Consider the following 20,269-nt stretch of genomic DNA (forward strand, 5'->3'; position numbering starts at 1 on the left):
AACGACTTTTAAAAAGGACCTAAGGGTTTTTTTACATGTAAAAAAAAGTTTAGATTATACCAAACTTATTAAACTAATAAAAAAAAGTAAAATGTAAACTTTTTATTGCTCTATTAATAAAGTTTTTGCAGCAAAGTTTTCAGTAACATATATACAATAAAAATAATTATTTTTTAAACACATCTATGAAACTTAATAAGTCTTTCGGAATACAAACTAATTAGGTTATTAAAACTAAATTCAACCGAATTATTTCATTATTTGTGACAAAAAGTTGTTTGTGAAATATGGAGCGTTTCTTAAGTTTTGGTATAAAATAATAGATCTTACATATTAACTTTAGTTTTTATGACTATCTCTAGTTTTTCTAATAGTTTCGTTAAGTTAACATTTAAAAATGAAAGTCTTTGAAAAATTTTAAATCGCTGTTTTTATGTAGTACAGTTTTTTATTGTGAGTATTCTAGAAAATTTTGAAACATTTTCAACTGATAATTCCTTGTAATTTCTTGAAAGCAATTTAGTTTTGCAAAAATGTTCTATGTATGTGTGGTTCACATTAAAGCTACTTTTATTGTTAATAAATAAAAATAAAAACAAGATTTCTTTGTTTGGGTGTAAATAGTTTATTAATGCGCTTTCTGACAAGTGAAAATATTTTAAATTAAAAAGCCAGCAAATAAAATGATATAATGAACTAAAATATTTACACATATTTTATACGCTTTGTAAATGTAATTTATGTTAAGATTACTTATATTTACACTTTACGACCAGTTTTAAAAACACAACTCAATGTAAATTTACATATGTAGTTATCTCAAAAACTTTTTATAAGTTGAGTATTACTAAAACACAATCATCGAAAATTATAGTAATTTTTAACATTCAAACTTGATTATAATCAAATTTGGTTATATACGACCAAATAAAATTGAAATAAATTTTGTGAGTGAAAAAACAGTTAACATGTTATTAAGCCGAATACTGAATTAAATCTTTAAAGAATTCGACCAAATATTTATCGTTTACTCTTTCTTCCATCTAAATGGCTACTTTGATTTCGTCTTTGGTGAAATTCGACCAATCACCATGCAGCTTCCAGTCCTCAGCCAACTTATCCATAAAATAATCTTCCTTGAGCAGGGGTAGTATGACGATGAGCTTCAACCTGAAGTGTTCTTCATAGTCTATCGCGCAGGACGCAATTGTGACAATCCGCTCAATTTTCACTGCTCGTACTATTTTGCAACGATGCGAAATTAATAGATATTCATTTAATATTAACACATAATAAAGGACATAATAATAAAAAACTTTACAAACACTGAAAATTCATGAGACAAAAGTACCGAAACTGTAGAACCAACTTGTACCTGCCAATCAAAAAATGCCTTATAAAAAAAGGCGTCTACAAAGTGACACTAACGATAAAAAACAAGTAAAAAACTACATGGTAGTACACGAGACACCTTTAAAACTATGTGGTACTGCCACGATAACCACAAAAAAACCAACAAAGAAAACGGTAAGGAACTATCCAAACAAATATATGGGAATTAAGTAACATAAATTACAAAACAAACTGGAGTATTCTTCATCAAATTTGGGAGATAAACATCTTGAAAAAATAGAGATAGCGAACGCCTATAGAAGAATAACGCCAAATTTGAATAAAAGTAAACAACTAATTTGGTGCTGTCCGCATTTCAAAAACTTCACTTTAAAACTGAGATTTCAATAGTGAAGCTACGTATGAAATACAATTATATATCTGTCTAATTTACTATAGCTAAATTTAATGCTAAATGATGGCAAAATACTCATAAAATTTTTACATTCTTAGTTATTTCATAGTTTCTACTACTTTTTTAAATCTCAAAGCTTGCATTCATATCTTTGTTCAGTTGTTAAAAACTCCAACTAATTTGTAGGTTTTTGACCCAGTTTGGAAGTACGTTTGAAAAATTTAGACTTAATACTTTAAAAACCATGAAGATACTTGTTATAACAAGTACCAAAATTTTTATTTCATATGTTTATTTGAAAAAATCAAACTAACACTTTTTTTAAAACCAGAGGTATAAAATAAAATCTAACAAAAAATTGTTACTAATTTTTAAAATAAAAACTGATCTTTTTTAGTAAATTTGTTGAATAACTTTGTAACAGATTTTCTTTCGTAGTTTCATACAAAGTAGATTTGAGCTGTCCACCGGTAGTTTTTATTAGCACTCGTCTCTTTACTTTTAATATAATTTGTAAGTTTTTTTTTCTAATTTAAAGTCAGAACTAACAATTTAACTTCGTAGCTAAATTGTTTACAAGTGTTTTTTTACAGATCTTATATAGTAAGTTTATTCGATCATTAAGAAAAAAACTCTTTGTGTACCAATATTCAAAGTAAATTTTTTTTTTCACTAGGTTATATTAGGTTTTCATACTATTAGATAAATTTGTGTTAGTTTAGGTTAACTCTCATTTTAAATAAAAAGTAAGCATGTATAATTTAATTCAGTAGATAAATATTTCGTTAGGGATATCACAAAATTGCTAAGTTTTTTTTGTAATTTTTTTCCAGGTTTTTAAAAAACAAGTTTTTTGGTCCGTTTTCAGTATAAAATTAAACTCAAGTTAAAAAAACTGTCTTTTTTAGTACAACAACGTTGAAAAGATAATGTAAAGCTATTTTGATAATGTTTTTTGTTGAAGAAAAAGTTCTATCTTTATGATAGGTTTTCCGTATCTCATCGAAGTTTTGTAACTTTACAACTAATTAACTACGTTTTAAAAATAGTTTAAAATTCCATTTTTTTAGAGACTAAAATGTAAGTTATTAAGAAGTTTTCAAAAATTATATATATCAAATATAAAATGCAAACAAGTTTGTTTGAATATAAACGTTGAAACTCCGTCGAACTATGATATTTATAACATATAGTTTAGTTAAAATAAGTTAAATATTTTTCAAAATTTTAGATACATGAATGACCAACTAAAACTAAATTTACATACCCAAAACAAAATGAAAAAAATTACGTTTACTAGCCTAAGTATTTTTTTATCATCGTAAAGTAAAAACTGTTTAAACTAATAGCTCTTTATACATCTTCAAAATATTAATTTCAATTAAGACCGTTTGTAATAACATTTTCTATTATGTGCTCTGTAAGACTATGTATGCGTGCTCAAGTAAAAAGAATGGTAGAAATTAATTGAGTAAGTTTTAGGTACAGTGACAGTTCCTGTTTTGAAAGAGTAACTTCATTAAAGCTTGTAAAAAGATAGTAATTATTACAAACAACTATTTAGCTGCTCAAGAAATCTTTTTTTTTCTTATGTTCAATGTTATCATTAGCAAGTTTGTCTTAATTCGTTGCAGCAATTCAAATGTTTTTATTAGATTGCGATATAATTATTATCATATTTAATTTTTTTTCGTTACTATCTATAGTATTATAAAGTTGATGATGATAAAGATAATGCTCAAAATATAAAGTGTTTTGCAATTATTAAAGCATTTAAATATGTTATAGAAAATATTTTAAATTTTATAAATTGGTGTAAAAAATAGTTATATTGTATTTAAAACTGTATAAACTTTCACAGAATAATTTAATCTACACAAAATAAATAAAAACCTGACAACAATCTAGACACCAAATACTTAATTGTCTGACGAAGTAGTTTAATTTCAAATGTTAAAAAACTTACTTATATTAAAATATATGTAAAGATTTTTTTATATTCAGAGGAGTAAATTGTATATCATAAAAATATTCACAGGTTTACGACTCTTTGCAAAAAATGAACTAAGTAAAAGGATAAAATTTAAAATAGTAGGTCCTTTTTTTGCCAATTTGCTAATAAATGTTTGCCAAGACTGATACCAACTTTTTAAGATTACCACTGCAATGCAGTTAAAACCCAAAACTTTTAAAGTGTAGTAGGAAATTTGATAAAATATAATTTAAACCGAATAGTGGAAATTTGAGCTTAATACTATAAATAAACATAAATTTGTAAACACTTTAGAAGAAATTATCCCTAAAGAGCTAAAACTTGAAAAATCATGAATGGCAAACCTGGAAGTGTGAAACACAAAGCATCCATATTTATTTAAAACTGAGAAATAACTGTTTAAATTTATTTGTTATTTAGAACAAACTTCTTTTAATATTTTAGTATAAAATTGAAGAAAAATAACTAAGTTTTTACTGTTTTTAAAAACTAAGACAACTCAAAAGTTGTAGAAATTTTAAAACAATACTTTTTTATTTTAAACATTTAAAACCTTTTAAAAACATTAAGCTAAAATAAATTGCACAAATTTATAAAATGTGAAATTCAACCAACAAAATATATAAGAGAGATAACATCCAGCACTATATAAAAAAGTTCAAATCATGTTATCTAAACAAATATATTTTCATATAAGTGTTCTAAAACTTAGTTCCAAACTTTGTTTTATACTTGAAATATATTTATTAACTATTTTTAACATTATTTTATCCAACACAAATTAATCAAAGATAATCAGAGTCCAAGAAGAGAAAATTGCTTTTTATGGTCGGTTTAGTTTCACACAATCAACCATTGAAACACCTTACTCTGCTACAGACTCATCCTTCACAACGTCACTAACTCTTGTCCAAGTCTCGTCCAGTCCTTCCTTCCACAAGCTGACATCGTTCTTGCCGCTGGACACAGCCAGAAGGTCACCTGTTAGAGACCAGCTGACGTGCCACACACATTCGTTAAACTTGTGCAGGCACTGGGGCTTCCACTGGCTTCCCTGGTCGCTAGTCCACACAATAACCCTGCCGTCGCTGCTGCAGCTGGCTATTTTTGACTTGGGTAATCCAACAGATGGCGCCCAGGAGCAGTCTCTGACCCAGTCGTTGTGGCCCCTCAGAACATCCAAGGTCACCCACTTCCCATCCTGGTCCTCCTTCCAGGTTTTCAGGAGCTGGTCAATGCCAGCAGAGACAATCATCTTCTGGAAGGAGTTGGACCTTCCTTCCGTTGGAGCTTCAATGAGGGACCCAGGTGTAACTGCAGGCGCCCAACTGACTGCCAAGCAACCATTGATGTGGGCGTCAGGAATTTTTGTAGCCTCCCACTCATCATTGCTTTTGTAGGCAAGGATAGAAATTGAGCCATCAGAACTGGCACATGCCAAGATCAGTCCGATTTCGTGTGGTGCCCAGCAAACAGAGTTGACAGAGGAGTCATGGTCCGCATACTCATACAGCTTGGACCACTGACCGTTGTTTTCTTTCCAGATCATCACTTTCTTGTCGTAAGAACACGAGGCAAGCATCTTGCCATACTTGGGGTGAGCCCAGTTTACCTGCCACACTGGGCCTTCGTGCCCAGTCAGAGTTTCAATGAGCCTCTGAGTTCCATTTTTGACCTCAAATATTTTGACTGTTCTGTCAGAAGAACACGTAGCCAGGTGGGTTCCAAAATAATCCATCTGGCTGTCGTGAATGACATCTTCATGTTGAGTGTCGATAGTTTGCAGCACTGAAGTTACCATTGTATAAATTTCTAACCAAGTAAAACCTATAGTTGAAATTTAATTAGAAACTTTTTGTTTGATTTTAAATATTTTTAAACATTATAAAAACTTACATATGTTACCATAAAAAGCTTAACTGTTCTAAAAAACTTAAACTCGTAGTCTTGAAAGATATAAAAACTTATTAATATAAAAAGTAAAAAATAAGTTAGTGCCTGATTGTCTACTAACCCAGAAAAAAAATCTGGTTATATAAACCCGTTTTATTCAATATTACCTTAAGTGAAATTTTCTTTGAACTTAGAAATCTATAAAAATATGAATACTTTTATTACACAACATCAGCACTGTAACTATACACTTAAACACTCCTTTGCATTTAATTGCTTTAAAAGCAAAAAAAAAATTAACAATGTGGTTTTTGTTAAAATTATTTATCTAGTTGATCCAGATATTATTTCAAATTAGGATCCTGTTGACCACTAGTTGAAATTACAAAAACATATAATATAAAATTCAAAAGTGAGTCATGATAAATTTATTTTTAAGTTTAATACTTTTATTTTGAAATTAATTATAACTAACGTTATACTTTTTACTGTTTGATACTCATTTAAACTAATGCCTTAAAGGGGAAAACATTTTTTACAAAAAGTCCAAAGTTTTAAGTATATACTTTGAGATACTTCTGTATTCGAGTGAACAAAAGCCTGAGTAAGTCAGAGTTTAGGAGAAAATTGCTTAAGCAAAAAATTTAAAAAAAAACAATGAAATAAATAAAAAGCTTGAATACTTTTACAAAATTATATTAATAACATAAGGACTAACAACCTAAAAAAAGTAATTAACTAATACAAAATTAGTTGATTTAAAAGATATAAAATGTAGTCTGAGATTGATAATAAATAATTGAGATTTTTGCAAAAAATATAAACAAGACTGAGTTTTAAATGCAAGCCTCAGCATCTTTAAAATTTTAAACTAGCTTGTATGTGACTTTGATACAACTGTCATCAGTATAAAAAAAAAAATTTCATATATAATTAAAATTTAAGAAAACAACTTAAATTAAAAAATTAAAGCTTCCATAACTTTACAACAATATAGAAATTGAAATTAGCAGTAAAAACTTTACAAGAAAATAATAGTAAAGCACAAATTTATTAAAAATAATATATAATAATAAAAGGTCCTCTATCAACTGGACCAGCTATGCGTAATTGTGCACAGAGAATGAAAACAAATGATAATAATAAATTAATAAGCACAGTGATGCAACAAATAAAATAAAAAAATAGCAAACAAAAATACAATTTAATAAAAATACAAATGAATAAATAATAAAAACAAGATGTATTGAAAATAGACTCAACTCAATCTCATAACAAAAGCTATTCTGAATAAAAAAAACCTTACATTAACCAAGTTTTTTAAATTACATTTAAAAATTCAAACAAGCCAAGTGTCTTAAATATACTAAGTGTATGGCAACCCTGCATAGAAATTAATTGACAATGCACAGAAAATTACCCAAATTAAAGAGATTGTTTTTTAGGATAGCAACTAATTTACATTTTGCAGTACTATTTTTTAGTGTATCTAAGAAAGGTTTAGCAAAACTTATACAAAGAGAGAAAAGATTCTATTTGAATAAGACTAACAATTTGAAAATCTGCTTTCTGGTGAAACATTATTTTTTTTTTATAAAATAATAAATTATTAAGAGAAAATAGACACATAACAATGATAGGTTATATTCAAAAGGTATGATAAATTTAGTGTAGTATTAGTAAACAGGGTTGCCACAGAATTTTGGCAAATTTACTCCAGGTTTCCAAAATTTCTTTTGGGTTTTTGAAAGTATACGTTTCTGGGTCTATTTTTAGTTTAAGATTAAGTTGAAGTTTAAAAAAACTGTTAAATAGTATAACAACATTTAAAAATACTGTAAAGCTACTTGAAATTTGATTTTAATGAAAAATAATTTTGATAATGACAAAAAATACTATAGATTTGTCGTGTCAAATTTAAATTTAACTACTTTAAATGTGAAAATTGTTTAAAATTACAGTTTTTTAAGGAATTTGATTCAAAATTCCTAGTTTTTCCAGGACTTTTAGCCTAAACTGTCAAATTCCAGGTTTTGTGGCAACCTTTAATATATCATCATTTTACAGGAGGTTTTTAAACTACTTAAAGTAAAAGGGCCAAAAACTTAACTGTTGATGTAAAAAATATATATACTTAGTGATTATACCAATATGTTTTTTTTTAAACATTACAAAATTTTAGAACTTATGTATTCTAACTTTTATTATGTAGTACAAATATTAATATAAATACATATACACCCTTATCCCTAACCAACCTAATACCAGGGTTGCCGGGCTTTTCTCAGGACAAAAATGGTTTCTTATTTTCTTTTAACTATTTTTTCAGTGTTGCCGCTCTTAGAGTCTAAGAAACTGTACAGAGTTACCAAAAAGTGCCATGAATGACCTTAAACTATCCTGAGTCATTCTGAGTCAATTCTTAAAATACTTTTGTCATTGGTGCAAACTACTTATACCTCAATTTCATTATTCTCCTTAATTAGTAAAAGGAAGGTTGTATGTGTATGCTTCTGCATTAGATGTTCAGTAAACTTATGAGAAATACTTTTTTTGATGACTCAACATAAAAATTTCAAATCAGTAGATATTAAAAAACAGTAGATTTTAGCATCCATAAAATTTTTAATTTTTTTTTTGTATAAAAACTTAACTCAAACCAATTTTTAATTATTTGTCATTTTGACCATTATTATTTTACTGCAGATTTATAATTTGAAAATCCGCTCTGCAGTGAAACTGAGTAATTGTTTTATCTCAAAAATAATAAATTATTAGATATTAAAAAACAAAACTTTTGGACGATTTTATGTAACTATGTTAATTAGCTTTATATATAATAGGGAAAAGTTTGATTTTTTTTTACATTTTAGTTTACTTACTTTAATCTTACCACATTAAGTATTCACTTGAAAGAATATTTCAGATTTGCCACTTATTGAGTCAAAAAACTTCCCTGAGTAAGCCTGAGTTTTTTTTTTCAAATCCTTAAAAACTAATTCCCTTCTGGCTCAAACTACTTATACCTTATGTTAACAATTAAAAAGAAGGTTGTATGCAGGGTTGCCAAAGGTTTGTTGCAAATTTCTTCCAGGTTTTCTGAATTTCTAGAATAATTGTTTTTAGTATAAAATTAAACTTAATTAAAAAAACTACTCAAAATGGTATAACAATATTGGCAAGGGGAACCATTCTCAAACTGCAATAAAATCCCAAACTGCTAACCGACCAAGGGTAAGGGTTAGGGGTAACAGTGTGATAGTAAAAAAAATAAGAAATAAATATTAGACAAAGTATTAAAAAATATGGGAATAAAAAACTAAAAAATTGAGTGGGATGGGTGTGCGAAGGGATTTGATCAGATGGGAAATGATCACAGGTGGAAATTGTCAGTGTACCATTGGAAAGATACTGTAAGGTAATTCAAATGTGTAATCTAATATTTTTTTAATGATAATAAAAAAAAAACCGCACATTAGAATTTTGTAATTAATTAAAATGATGTCGCACCAATATTGAGCTGAAATTATATTAAATTTGATGTCTATTTTAACCATAATTTTAGACTAAAAATTTATATTTTACTAATGCATAAATAAAACTAAATTAATTTATCATCAACAGATAAAGATTAAACTTTAATTGCTTTTATTTTACAATATGAAGCAATTATATCAATACAATACTTTAAATTGATTATAATATTGTAAAATTAAATTGATTAAATATTTTAGTTTGTAATAAATAAATTTAATTCTTACAATGTATTTATATAGCTTGTTTAAAAACAACGTATCTTTTTAGATTCAACATTGAATTTTAGCATAAAATTATAATAGACATCAAATATAATATAACTTCAGCTTGATATTGGTGCAACAACATCCTAGGTAATTACCAGATTTTATTCAATCAAATTAAATTTCATCACTTTAAATATAGAAAATTTCAAAATTCCAAGTTTTCTAGTAGTTTTTTTCAAAATCCCAAGTTTTTTTTTTTTTAATTTCTCAAGTTCAAGTTGTTTCCAGTTTTTTTTACCTAAATTGACAAATTCCAGGTTTTTTCCAGGATTCTTGGTTTTTTAGCAACCTTGCATAAGGTATCAATTAGGTAAGTTGAAGAGGCTCTGTATAAGGATTAATTAAATAAATTTCAAAACTATTTTTTGAAATATATCTTGTTTCCTTCGATTTTCAATCAGTCTTTTAGAAATTTAACATGTTATTTTAACTATTTTGTATTTTAATTACACACAGCAATATTTGTAAGTTTGATATGTAAAAATAACTTTAAGCAATAATATTTTTTTATTTAGGTAATTTGGATTCAAACAGCACAGACTTATTTCTTTATTAAAATCTATGGTGAAAGATACAAGTTTTAAAAAATAGAACTTGGCCTAAATCATTACAAAAATTAAAAATTCAGTAATAAATAAAAAATCGCAAATATGAACAACTAAAGTTTACTAGAGATGAAATAATGGTTTAGTTTTTTTTTGTTTTGAAACATTTCAAACCAACTCTTTACCTAAAGGCCACATAAACAAATTTTTAAATTTTTATTACTGATTTGACAACATTATATATTCACTGTTCAAAAAAAGTAGTTTCATCGGTAGCAAAGTGGAAGATGATTTATACTCAAACAACCAAAGTTACGTTTTTTATTTTGTTTTCTTCATTACAATAAAGTTAGACTTTATTTTAATAAAAACAGAACTCAAAAACGTTTGTTATTATCATTAATTGTTATACTGTGCCTGTTTTTATTATAAAACTTAAAGCAAATCTTAGATAAATTGTAAACATTAAGCTTAAGTGTCTTATAATAGTCAATGTCTCAATGATCATATGAACTTTGATTTACATTAAAAGTATTTTGATTAAAATATTAAAACTTAATGATATCTAGAAACTTAATGAATAAAAATTTAAATTATAGTTTATTTTGTTACATTTTAGGTAATGGTTTTTTTTATATAAAGATTTTGAAAATAAAAAAGGAAATTTAAAACAGATTTTTGTCACAAGTAGCGTGTTGGTTTATTGTTTTTATTGTTTTGTAGAACTAATAGAGTTTTTCTTACTAAAAATAACATTTTTTATTTTTTTATATCTGATTTTACTTTTACTATAAACTGGTAAAAAGTTACAAGTACTTAGGAGTAATAAAAGATAATAATTTAAGTTGGGCGGAACATATTAAAATGGTAAAAGGTAAACTATTAAAGACAATTGGTGTTCTTTATAAAACAAGGTACTTTTTTATGAAGATCTTTATACTTAATTTTTAATCCACTTTTTATAAGCCATATAAGGTATGGTCTGTTATGCTGGGGCAGAACCAATAAAAGAAAACTTAATGAAATCAATATACTCTTAAAAAAAGCACTCAGGTGCATTCACTATAAAAAGTACAACGAAAGAGTAAGACATTTGAAAATAACAAAAAAAAACTAAATGTTGAAAATTTATACAAATATGAGTTAAGAGTTTTTATGTTCAAATTTGTAAATAATTTTGACCAGTAAATTTTATGTGTTACTTTAAAAATATGATAAAATACATAGCCATTTAACAAGGTCCTCTAAAACAATTTTTTTATAACCATGATTTAAAATCAGTAATGGTCATAAATTACTAGCTTATCAAGGTAGTAAACTTTGGACAGACCTAACTATTAAGTTTAAAGATAAAAGCCATTTTGGAAGGTTCCAGGTTAAACTAAAAGACAATTTATTAAATGATCAGCTAATTCAATTGAGTTTACGTAAGATGAACAGGAACTTTTTATTTATACAATTATTCATAGGCATTAAATTAGTATTTATTTTTTATCTGAGTAGGTATTTATACTTCTTTTGAGTATATTAATTGGGTTTCAATAGCATAGGTCCAGACTAGTTTGTAGAATGTTGTAATACGTTTTTTTTTCTGATTGTAGTTTGTTAGTGTATTAGTAAACAACTTCATAGTCTACATTTAATCTGTGTAAATAAAATTATTAGTTTCTAAATATATTTTTGCCAGAAAACAAAGAAAATTAAATACTTAAATCATGAGCTGAAATCACTGATAAAACTTAAAACTAGTAATAGGTTGACTCCTTTTATGATTATTAGTGTTTTTTTTATCGTATTTGTTTTACTATTTTTTATTTTTAAAGAAAAAACTTGTTCACTACTTTAAGTGTTTTTTGTGGCCATTAACATGGTTGTTTTGGTGTAGTTAAACTTCTATATTTAGACAATTATTCAAGATCGTAAAAACTGATAGTTTTAACTAAAAAGATATATTTATTTTATACTTTTTATTTAGTTTAAGAAATTTCTTTTTTTTTATGGAGACAGCTTTATTTTACTGTTTTTTTTGAATATTGCAGCTTTATTTTATTTATTTATTGTTTTTTATATTTTTTTAAGGTTATAGCTTTTATTAACTTTTGCTTATTTTTTAATAGGTTAAAATTAGTTGATAGTAGAGTCTAAATTCTTAAACATATTTAAAAAAAAAATTAAATTTATTTTTCAATAAATTTTTATTTAATTTTTTTCTTTTTTATATCATATAAAAATTTAAATTATTTGCTAAAATTAAGAATAAATTAAAAAATTAAATACATTTCAGATAGAAACTTTACCTTTTGACGTAGAGTTCAATATGTATCTTATGTGTATATAATGTTAGATATATGTGTGTATGTAAATTTTTTTAAACTTTATTATTAAACTTTACAACATTAAATATTTTTCTAAAAAATAAAAAAAAATAAAAAAATTTACATACACACATATATCTAACATTATATACACATAAGATACATATTGAACTCTACGTCAAAAGGTAAAGTTTCTATCTGAAATGTATTATTTTGACGTAGAGTTCAATATGTATCTTATGTTTATATAATGTTAGATATATGTGTGTATGTAAATTTTTTTTTTTTTTTTTTTAGAAAAATATTTAATGTTGTAAAGTTTAATAGTCTCATTTTAGATAGAGTTTTTCGTCTTAGAGTTTAAATTTTGACTGTAAAGCTTTTTTTCTATTTTTTCATTTGTAGCTCCTTATAATTTTGATTAAGTTGGGTGTTCAACTCGATAACCGAGAGGTCTTTTTGCGTATCTAGGTGATAGGTCCTTCAACCAAAAACAAAGACTACATTTTAGTCTAATGTTTAGAATTAATATGTTTTATACGCTGATAAGCACAAAATTTATAAATTGTGTAGTTGTAGAAAACTTTCACTGTGCACAATAATAGATAGTTTTTATTTTCCCTTGTGTTTTATCCTCTCACTTACATAAATAGCAAATTTATTGAACTAAAACAAAAAACGAAGATGCTCAAAAAAATTGGTCTAAGGACTTGGGTGTACGAAAAGATCACTCGATCATAAAGTGTACACAAACAATTAAAGAATTAAAATTATAATGAGCTGAAAAAAGAAAAACTAGCCAATCAAAATTTAAGCTTCAAAAAAAGAAACTAAACTAAATACAAATACTAATTTATTGAAAAGCTTACACGAATAAAACACTTCTAACTAAAAGCTAATCGATAAATCCAAACGAAGTCATTTTAACTTTCAACAATTTCTGTAAAAAAGGTTATGTATATATAACAATAGTTGAACACTTTGTGGTCTAAGAAAACAAATACCAAAAGATACATAAATAAAAACTTTCACGATTTTAATTTAAACAATAAATCTTACAACTTTAAATCAAAATCTATAAATCAATATTTAATTTTGCGGAAACAAAAACTTAAAACAGACAAAGATGTTTTTATTATATTTTTTAAATGAAACACTGAAAAAAAAAATAATTCAACTTTTATTACATAAATACTATTCATTAAAAAAATACATCATTAACTAAATATAATCGCAACAACCTAGTATTTCTTAACATATACATTTTCTTCTGTTTTAATGCTATTTGTTTGTAAAAACATGTTTATATATATACCCTATTATCTAAAATAATGACTATCAAATGTGTTATTTTCTAAAGAGTTGTTATAAAAGCTTAACAAGAACCGATTTGAATACAAGTAGTACACATGTCTTTTAAAAGTTGTAGAAATTTTATTATTTTTAAACGACTGAACAACATTTTTAAGGTAAGCTGTGTATATATTTTTTCTCAACTCTTAAATTTTAAAGTAAAAATATAAAAGGTAGATTTTAGTTAGTATAAAATAACCTTGTACACTTTTTGTTTATTTTAAGAGCAACTATTCGAGTTATCAACTTGAGCTCAAAAAGATAAATAGTTATTTTAATAACTTTAAAAAAAACATTGCTTTGCCATGTAAGGATTTTTAGTAATAGTTAATTTACTATTGAAATAAATAAAACTTAAACCGAATAAATTTCGAATTTGTGTTTAGATAGGAACATCGTTATTACTGAAGAGCCTTACAGGGAGAAACATAACTTTATAAAAAAGTAGTACTATAAGTAATTTAAATTTACAATGTTCCTAAATTCATATAAGACATTAACAAGTATACTACTTAAGCTATATACAAAAAGATTTACAAACTGAGAAAGAAGTGTATTACACTTAAACATATTTTTCATTAAATATTGCCAAAGACTAACTTAAAATTTACTAATAAAAATTAATTAATATAAAAAAAGTAATGCAAGCCCTTTAGTATGGATATAAACTTAACTTTTGAACTAACCGACTCATGTTAACAAATATCAAACAAATTAAAAAAATACTTTATAAATATATTTAAAAATGTATTTTGCCTTATATGAGCAATAGTATGGTACGTAAAGAAATTTGTTTAACTAATTTGTTGACTATCTATATCAGGGTATCCTAAAAACATAAATTAAATATCAACTAATTAGATTTAAAACAAAAACTATCCCTTACTTATTTTATCTCGTGTAGTTTTAGCTGAGTGCTTAAGATAAACTAAGAGTACTTGTAAAGTTATCTTTTTAAAAGTCATACTGGTAATATTATAAAATAATACAAAATTTTATCATGTAGGAAGGCAACGTATAGCAAAACAAGTTGCTTGAAAAGGTTTAAAAAAATATATATATAAAAAGTTAAAACGAGAGTTTTAACAAATTTAAAAAAAAATATATTTTTTTACAATAAGTAAGTTTTACAGAAAAAATAAGTTTAGACATAATTATTTTTAGTAATATTAATTGTTATGTAAAAAAAAAAGTGTAAAATAATTTTTTATTAAAAAAAAAATGCAAAAGTTTAGTATTGTTATCAAAAAAAAAATTTATCGTTCGTTTATTTTGTTTAGATTCTTTTCCTTATCATTTAAGTTTTTTAAGTTGTCGTTTTTTCTTTTTTCTTTTAACAATTTGAAAGGTGTTTTAAAATCAAATATAATTGTTAATTTTTTTGGTGTAATCTAAGACTTTAATAAATAATAGTAAATTGGCAATATATAAATACGCTTAGCTATAGCCTATAGGTTTTGTAAAAATTAGTCATGAAATTACATCAAAGATATAAAATACATATGCAATACTATTTTGAGCGTAATATTAATGCTTATTGCTAATAAGCTACGTAAAAATTATGAAACGCTTTTACATCAAAAAGAAGTTACCTGATTTTTTTTTCAAGTTTTATTTTAAAGTAAAGTTTAAAAAGTAGTTTTAATATTTAAAGCACATTTCAGCATCTTTTGATCGTAAGATTTAAAATATACAAAAAAACAAGTGAAATATATAAACAAAAAATATATGTAAAAATTCTAAAAAAAAAATTTATTAATTTTACATACGAAAACATCCAAATTTATTTTTAAAAGTTATATATTAAAAAAGTAAAGGTCTTAAATAAACCCAGAGTGCTTAACAATCTAGCAATTAAAAATGTTTTTTATATAAGACTATATAAAATATAAAAATTTAACCTATTTGAAAAAAAAACAGCGTTTCATACTTCTTTTTTTTTATAATTGCCACTATCTAAAGATGATAATTCTTGATAAATTATATAATGATTTGAAAACTTAATGGTTTTAGAAATTTAATTAAAACTTATGTGTTGTACTTTCTACAAAAATAGGTACAATTATATTTTTACTTATCAGAATTTTAAAAGAAGTATATTAGTCTTTTTTTCTAATTGTAGTATGCTAAAACTGCTGAAAGAAAAGTTATATTTTAAAACATAGTTGCAGTATTGAAAAATAAAACATTGGTAAACTTGTTGTAAACATACATTGTGCAAACTTGCTAAGGCAAACTTACATGAGCTTAAACTGTTTTAATTAAGAACTTTTATAGTTTTTTTCTTTATAATCTTACTGTTTCCCAATAAAAATATGTGACTAATCCAGTTAAAGATTGGACTTTTTGATTAAACAAGTGTCGGTTTGTGCAAAATAAACGATCCGTTTATTTGTGACACCTACCCCGTTTACAAGTTAAAACAAGAAAGCACAATAGGCTGCTGCTGCAAAGACATAAAACTTCAAAGATGTTTTCACTCCTCCGTTCATCGCGGCGGCCTCCTCGTTCATTTCGTCAATGGTTTTTTTGTTGCACCCTGCGGATGTGCTACAACACGCCATGGTGATTCCCCTTTTGTGAATGTTTGTTTAGTATTGTATGCAGTTGTTAGTTTATATTTTAAGTATGTGAATAGTGAAGTTATTTATTACTATTTAGAAAAAAAGAAAGAAAAATGTGGATGCTCACAAGTATGGTCAATGGATTGGTGTGGAAAAAGACCTTTCGGTCATCGAGCCTCACACCATACATTTTATAAAATTTTTGAGCAGTTTTAATTAAAACAATAAAAAGAAACTTAAAATCGGTGAAAAATCAATATTATTATTAACTTAATTGATTTTTTTAACTATTATTAATTAAATTAACTCAACACTAAATTAATTTTAAAGAAAAAAATGGTGTGAACCCTTTTTTATACTCTTTTTATAGTATCTGCGAATATTGACTATGGAAACCATAGTTTACCATGGGCACCAAACTTTCTCCTCCCCTTAGATTTCAATTTTTACGATCATGTACGTTCACATTTTCTTTGTGATCTTTTTACAAGAACAACCAATACTGTATGTTTGTATACACTTAAATCATAGTTTTTCAAAGTGGGCATGTTGTCTTTTAGTGGCGATTTTGGCTATTAGGGGGCGGTAATTATTTATGCAGCAAAAACATAATCGGGTTTTAATTATTAAATGGGCTATATCGATTAAATGGGGCTATTACTATTAAGCTTTTACAAAGGGGGCATTTATAAAAATGAGTTTGGGAAACCCTTATATAAGTCAAAGTAAAGTATATATATTAGTTGTTATGAGCTATAGAAAAGTTATTTGTTTAGCTAAACTTAAAGGACAAATTGGCTTAGTATAGTTTTTTGAAAAATTGACTGTACTTTTGAATTTGGCTTAAAGCAGGGTTTCCAAAATTGAGCTAAGTGGCCCCCTTAGAGACCATTAAAGAAATTTAGGGGTCACAAGCAGCAAATGGGCCAAGGGAGGTATGAGGAAATAATTTGAAATTTACACCAGATATTCTGGAGTTGATGGCGAAGAGCAAAAAAATAAGTAGGTCTCAGGCGTTTTTAAGAGTAGTTTTGAAATATATATTTTGTGGAAAAATTTTCATAAGATTTAGGGAACCATAGTTGAAACTTACATTAGATATTCTAAAGTTGATAATAGACAGCAAAAAATAGTCTTAAGCGTTTTTAAAAGTATTTTTTTAAGAAATTTTGTCGGCAGGGGAGGGAAGCATAGCTATTTTTATTTCTAAAAAGGGGGCCTAATGAAAAAATCTTTAGAAAGGTATTTTAGATTGTTTAAGTAAGCAAAGAACAGAAATAAAAAACACTTACTAAAGGTTTTAAACCGCCTTACTCGAATAGATTGTTCTAAAATTTTACACCTAAAAAAGTCTGCAAAGTTTAAAACGGTACAATAGTATACCTTGGGTCGTCTTTTAGATTTGGAAATTCTGAAAAGTCAGTGTTCTTTAAAACAGCTTTTTGTTTTCCCTGGGTGGCAGTGGCGTAAGTTTGGCACTCTTCCTTCTTCGTGCAAAACAAGGCAACCAATTCTTTTACTGCAAAAAAAAAAACGCAATTTGAAAACAAGTTTACTCTCTTATATTTTACAACGATCATTTTCAAATTTGGCAATGTATGTTATGAAATGGTTCAGTTTGACCACAATTTTATGTACTCACTTCTCGCCTGATTTGCTTCATCTACCTGAGCTCTTCCGCAAATCTCCCCTTTTTGGCAAGTGTCATCGTCAACCTTTGGTGTCTGAGGTGTTCCCCTACCATCCAGATACTCGTACCCCTTTTTGCAGGACATTTCCGCTGTCAGCATGCTGCTTTGCACGATCAGCGCTGAAAGGACCACTGGCCACTGCTAGTCTTCCGTTGCCAGCGATTTTCATAGTCGTGTTACGAGTGTAAATTGAGTTTTTATTTGTATTTTTATTTTATTACTATTTGTGCTTTAAAGCTCGCTGCAAAACAGCAGTTTGTTTTAGTTGTTTGTTTTTTTATTTTTGTCGGGTTTAAGGTTATATATCTACAAATGTAAATTCAAGAGAAAAAAGTTTGCAAAAAAATTGTTTTTGTTTAACTGTCCTCTTGATGTACACCTGTACATTTAGAATTTAGTCAAGTAAAATTATCTTGTTATTATTTCTTTTAGTATTGAAAAAATCAGTTATAACTCAAATTAACACTTTTTAGCTTGTGTTTTTATATTAATACTGTAAAAATATTGAAACATCGTTTCATTTTAATAACAATTTTTGATGTCTTTAGTCTAATGTGCACAGTTTTATTTTCGGTAAGCTACTGTGCACCTCATTCGAAAAGGCTGAAAACCACTGGTTTAAATGATAATAAATTTTATTCGTTGAACTTTAAGGTGTAATTATGGTGAATACGGAAGTTGAAAAACATTTTTTAGCAAATATATTAATAACGGTATACTAAAGTAGATTTTTTTATACAATAGTAGTTAAAATAATTATCAGTTGCATTAAAAGCTCGCTGCTTCATCTAAGATTCTACATTTTATTAAAGATAAACTTATGTTTACAATTTCGGAATACAATTTTACAAAAGTATTATTATCAACCAAAGTTGTTGTAATTTACAAACACATTGATTTTTTTGGTACTTTTACATTAAAGTATAGCTAAAAGTTGTTATAAAAGTTTTATCCTTATACAAAAAATAACTGTAACGATTTTAAAATTAAGCAAACAACTAAGTACAATATACTAAAGGGTGTACTAAGTTATAGCGAATGCGCATAATCTCAAAGAGCTATAATTAATAAGATAATGTTTAATTTTTACTGTCGTTTGTAGTATACAATTGAAGTCTAACTTCGTCTTTTATGAGTATTATAAATTGAACGGTTTTTAAATTTATCTATTATCTAATAATTTGTTTGTTTATAGAACTAACTGCCTAAAACTGTTTAATAAAAAAAAATCAAAATGGAATTAAACTGCTGAATTTAATTATGATTTTCAAACAAAAATAGTATAAAATGTAAATAAACGTTTGCAGTTTTATAATAAAAAAAAGCTTTATAAAACAAGATTTCACTTTATTGCCTTGCTTAAGCTAACATAAAAGCGTTGCAATTCATTACATTTGTAATTAAAAAACGCTTTCAGCAGAAATGGAATAGTTATTAATAACGGAAATGAATACAAAGCAACTAATAGCCTATAATGATTACAAATTCATAAACATTATTTACTACACACAACAATTATCACAACAATCACAACAATTCATTTTTTTCCAATTTATTAAAACTAGCAAGACAATTTTGTTTTCACAAAAAACTTTCAAAACTAATAAACGAGATAAGTTTTAACAAAAACAACATAAACTTACTTATATTTTTCCTTTTGCAAAAAACTTATATACTTTTTAACTTTCGTGACACTGTTTCAAGTTGATTAGTTTTTTTTTGATATGTTAAAAAATCTTTTTTTTAGAATTTATTTTTAGAAACATTAAACTTGATATAAGAGAACATACAAAATTTGCAATAGTTTTTAGTCGGTGAAACAAAAAGTTTTGGAGTACAAATTGCTAGACATTGACTTTTGCGTGCTGTCGTATTATCGTTCATCTATATCACGGTTTCCCAAAGTGGGAAATACTGCCCCTTTCAGGGCCATTTCAGAAATTTAGGTGGCCATAAGCTGCTGAGGGGCCATGACTAGTAAAGAAACCATAAGGCGATAATTTAAAACTTGGTTATAGATACTCAGTTTATAATGAGAAGAAAAAAAGTCTTTAGGGTATTTAAGGGTAGTCTTGAAATTTACATTAGACATTACGGGAAAACTTTGAAACTTACGCAATATATTCTAGAGTTGACGATGAAGAGCAAAAAAAAATTGTTCTAGGCGTATTTAATGGTAGTGTAACCAATCTAAGTTGCTAGGGGTAATTAAATGGGGATAGATGTGGTTAGATAAGATAAATACTTCTAAGATACTTAAAAGTAAACAAAAGTTTATTTACAAATATATGATAATCACACGACACACTAACTAAAACTACAATTTAACAAGAAGTATCTTAAACTAAAGAAAACGAAGCACTTC

At 26.1% G+C, this 20,269-nt stretch overlaps 1 protein-coding gene across 1 annotated transcript; it reads right to left on the minus strand.

Annotated features, from left to right (window-relative positions):
• Positions 1-3,473: 3,473 nt before the first annotated feature.
• Positions 3,474-5,563, minus strand: LOC145849630 (protein SEC13 homolog). The gene has a single exon (XM_082954619.1). The coding sequence runs from the start codon at positions 5,539-5,541 to the stop codon at positions 4,606-4,608; it is 936 nt and encodes a 311-aa protein (XP_082810745.1). The 5' UTR covers positions 5,542-5,563; the 3' UTR covers positions 3,474-4,605.
• Positions 5,564-20,269: the final 14,706 nt, after the last annotated feature.

Source organism: Thalia democratica, chromosome 2 (assembly GCF_965202585.1).
Source record: "Thalia democratica chromosome 2, ktThaDemo2.hap1.1, whole genome shotgun sequence".
Lineage (NCBI taxonomy): Eukaryota > Metazoa > Chordata > Thaliacea > Salpida > Salpidae > Thalia > Thalia democratica.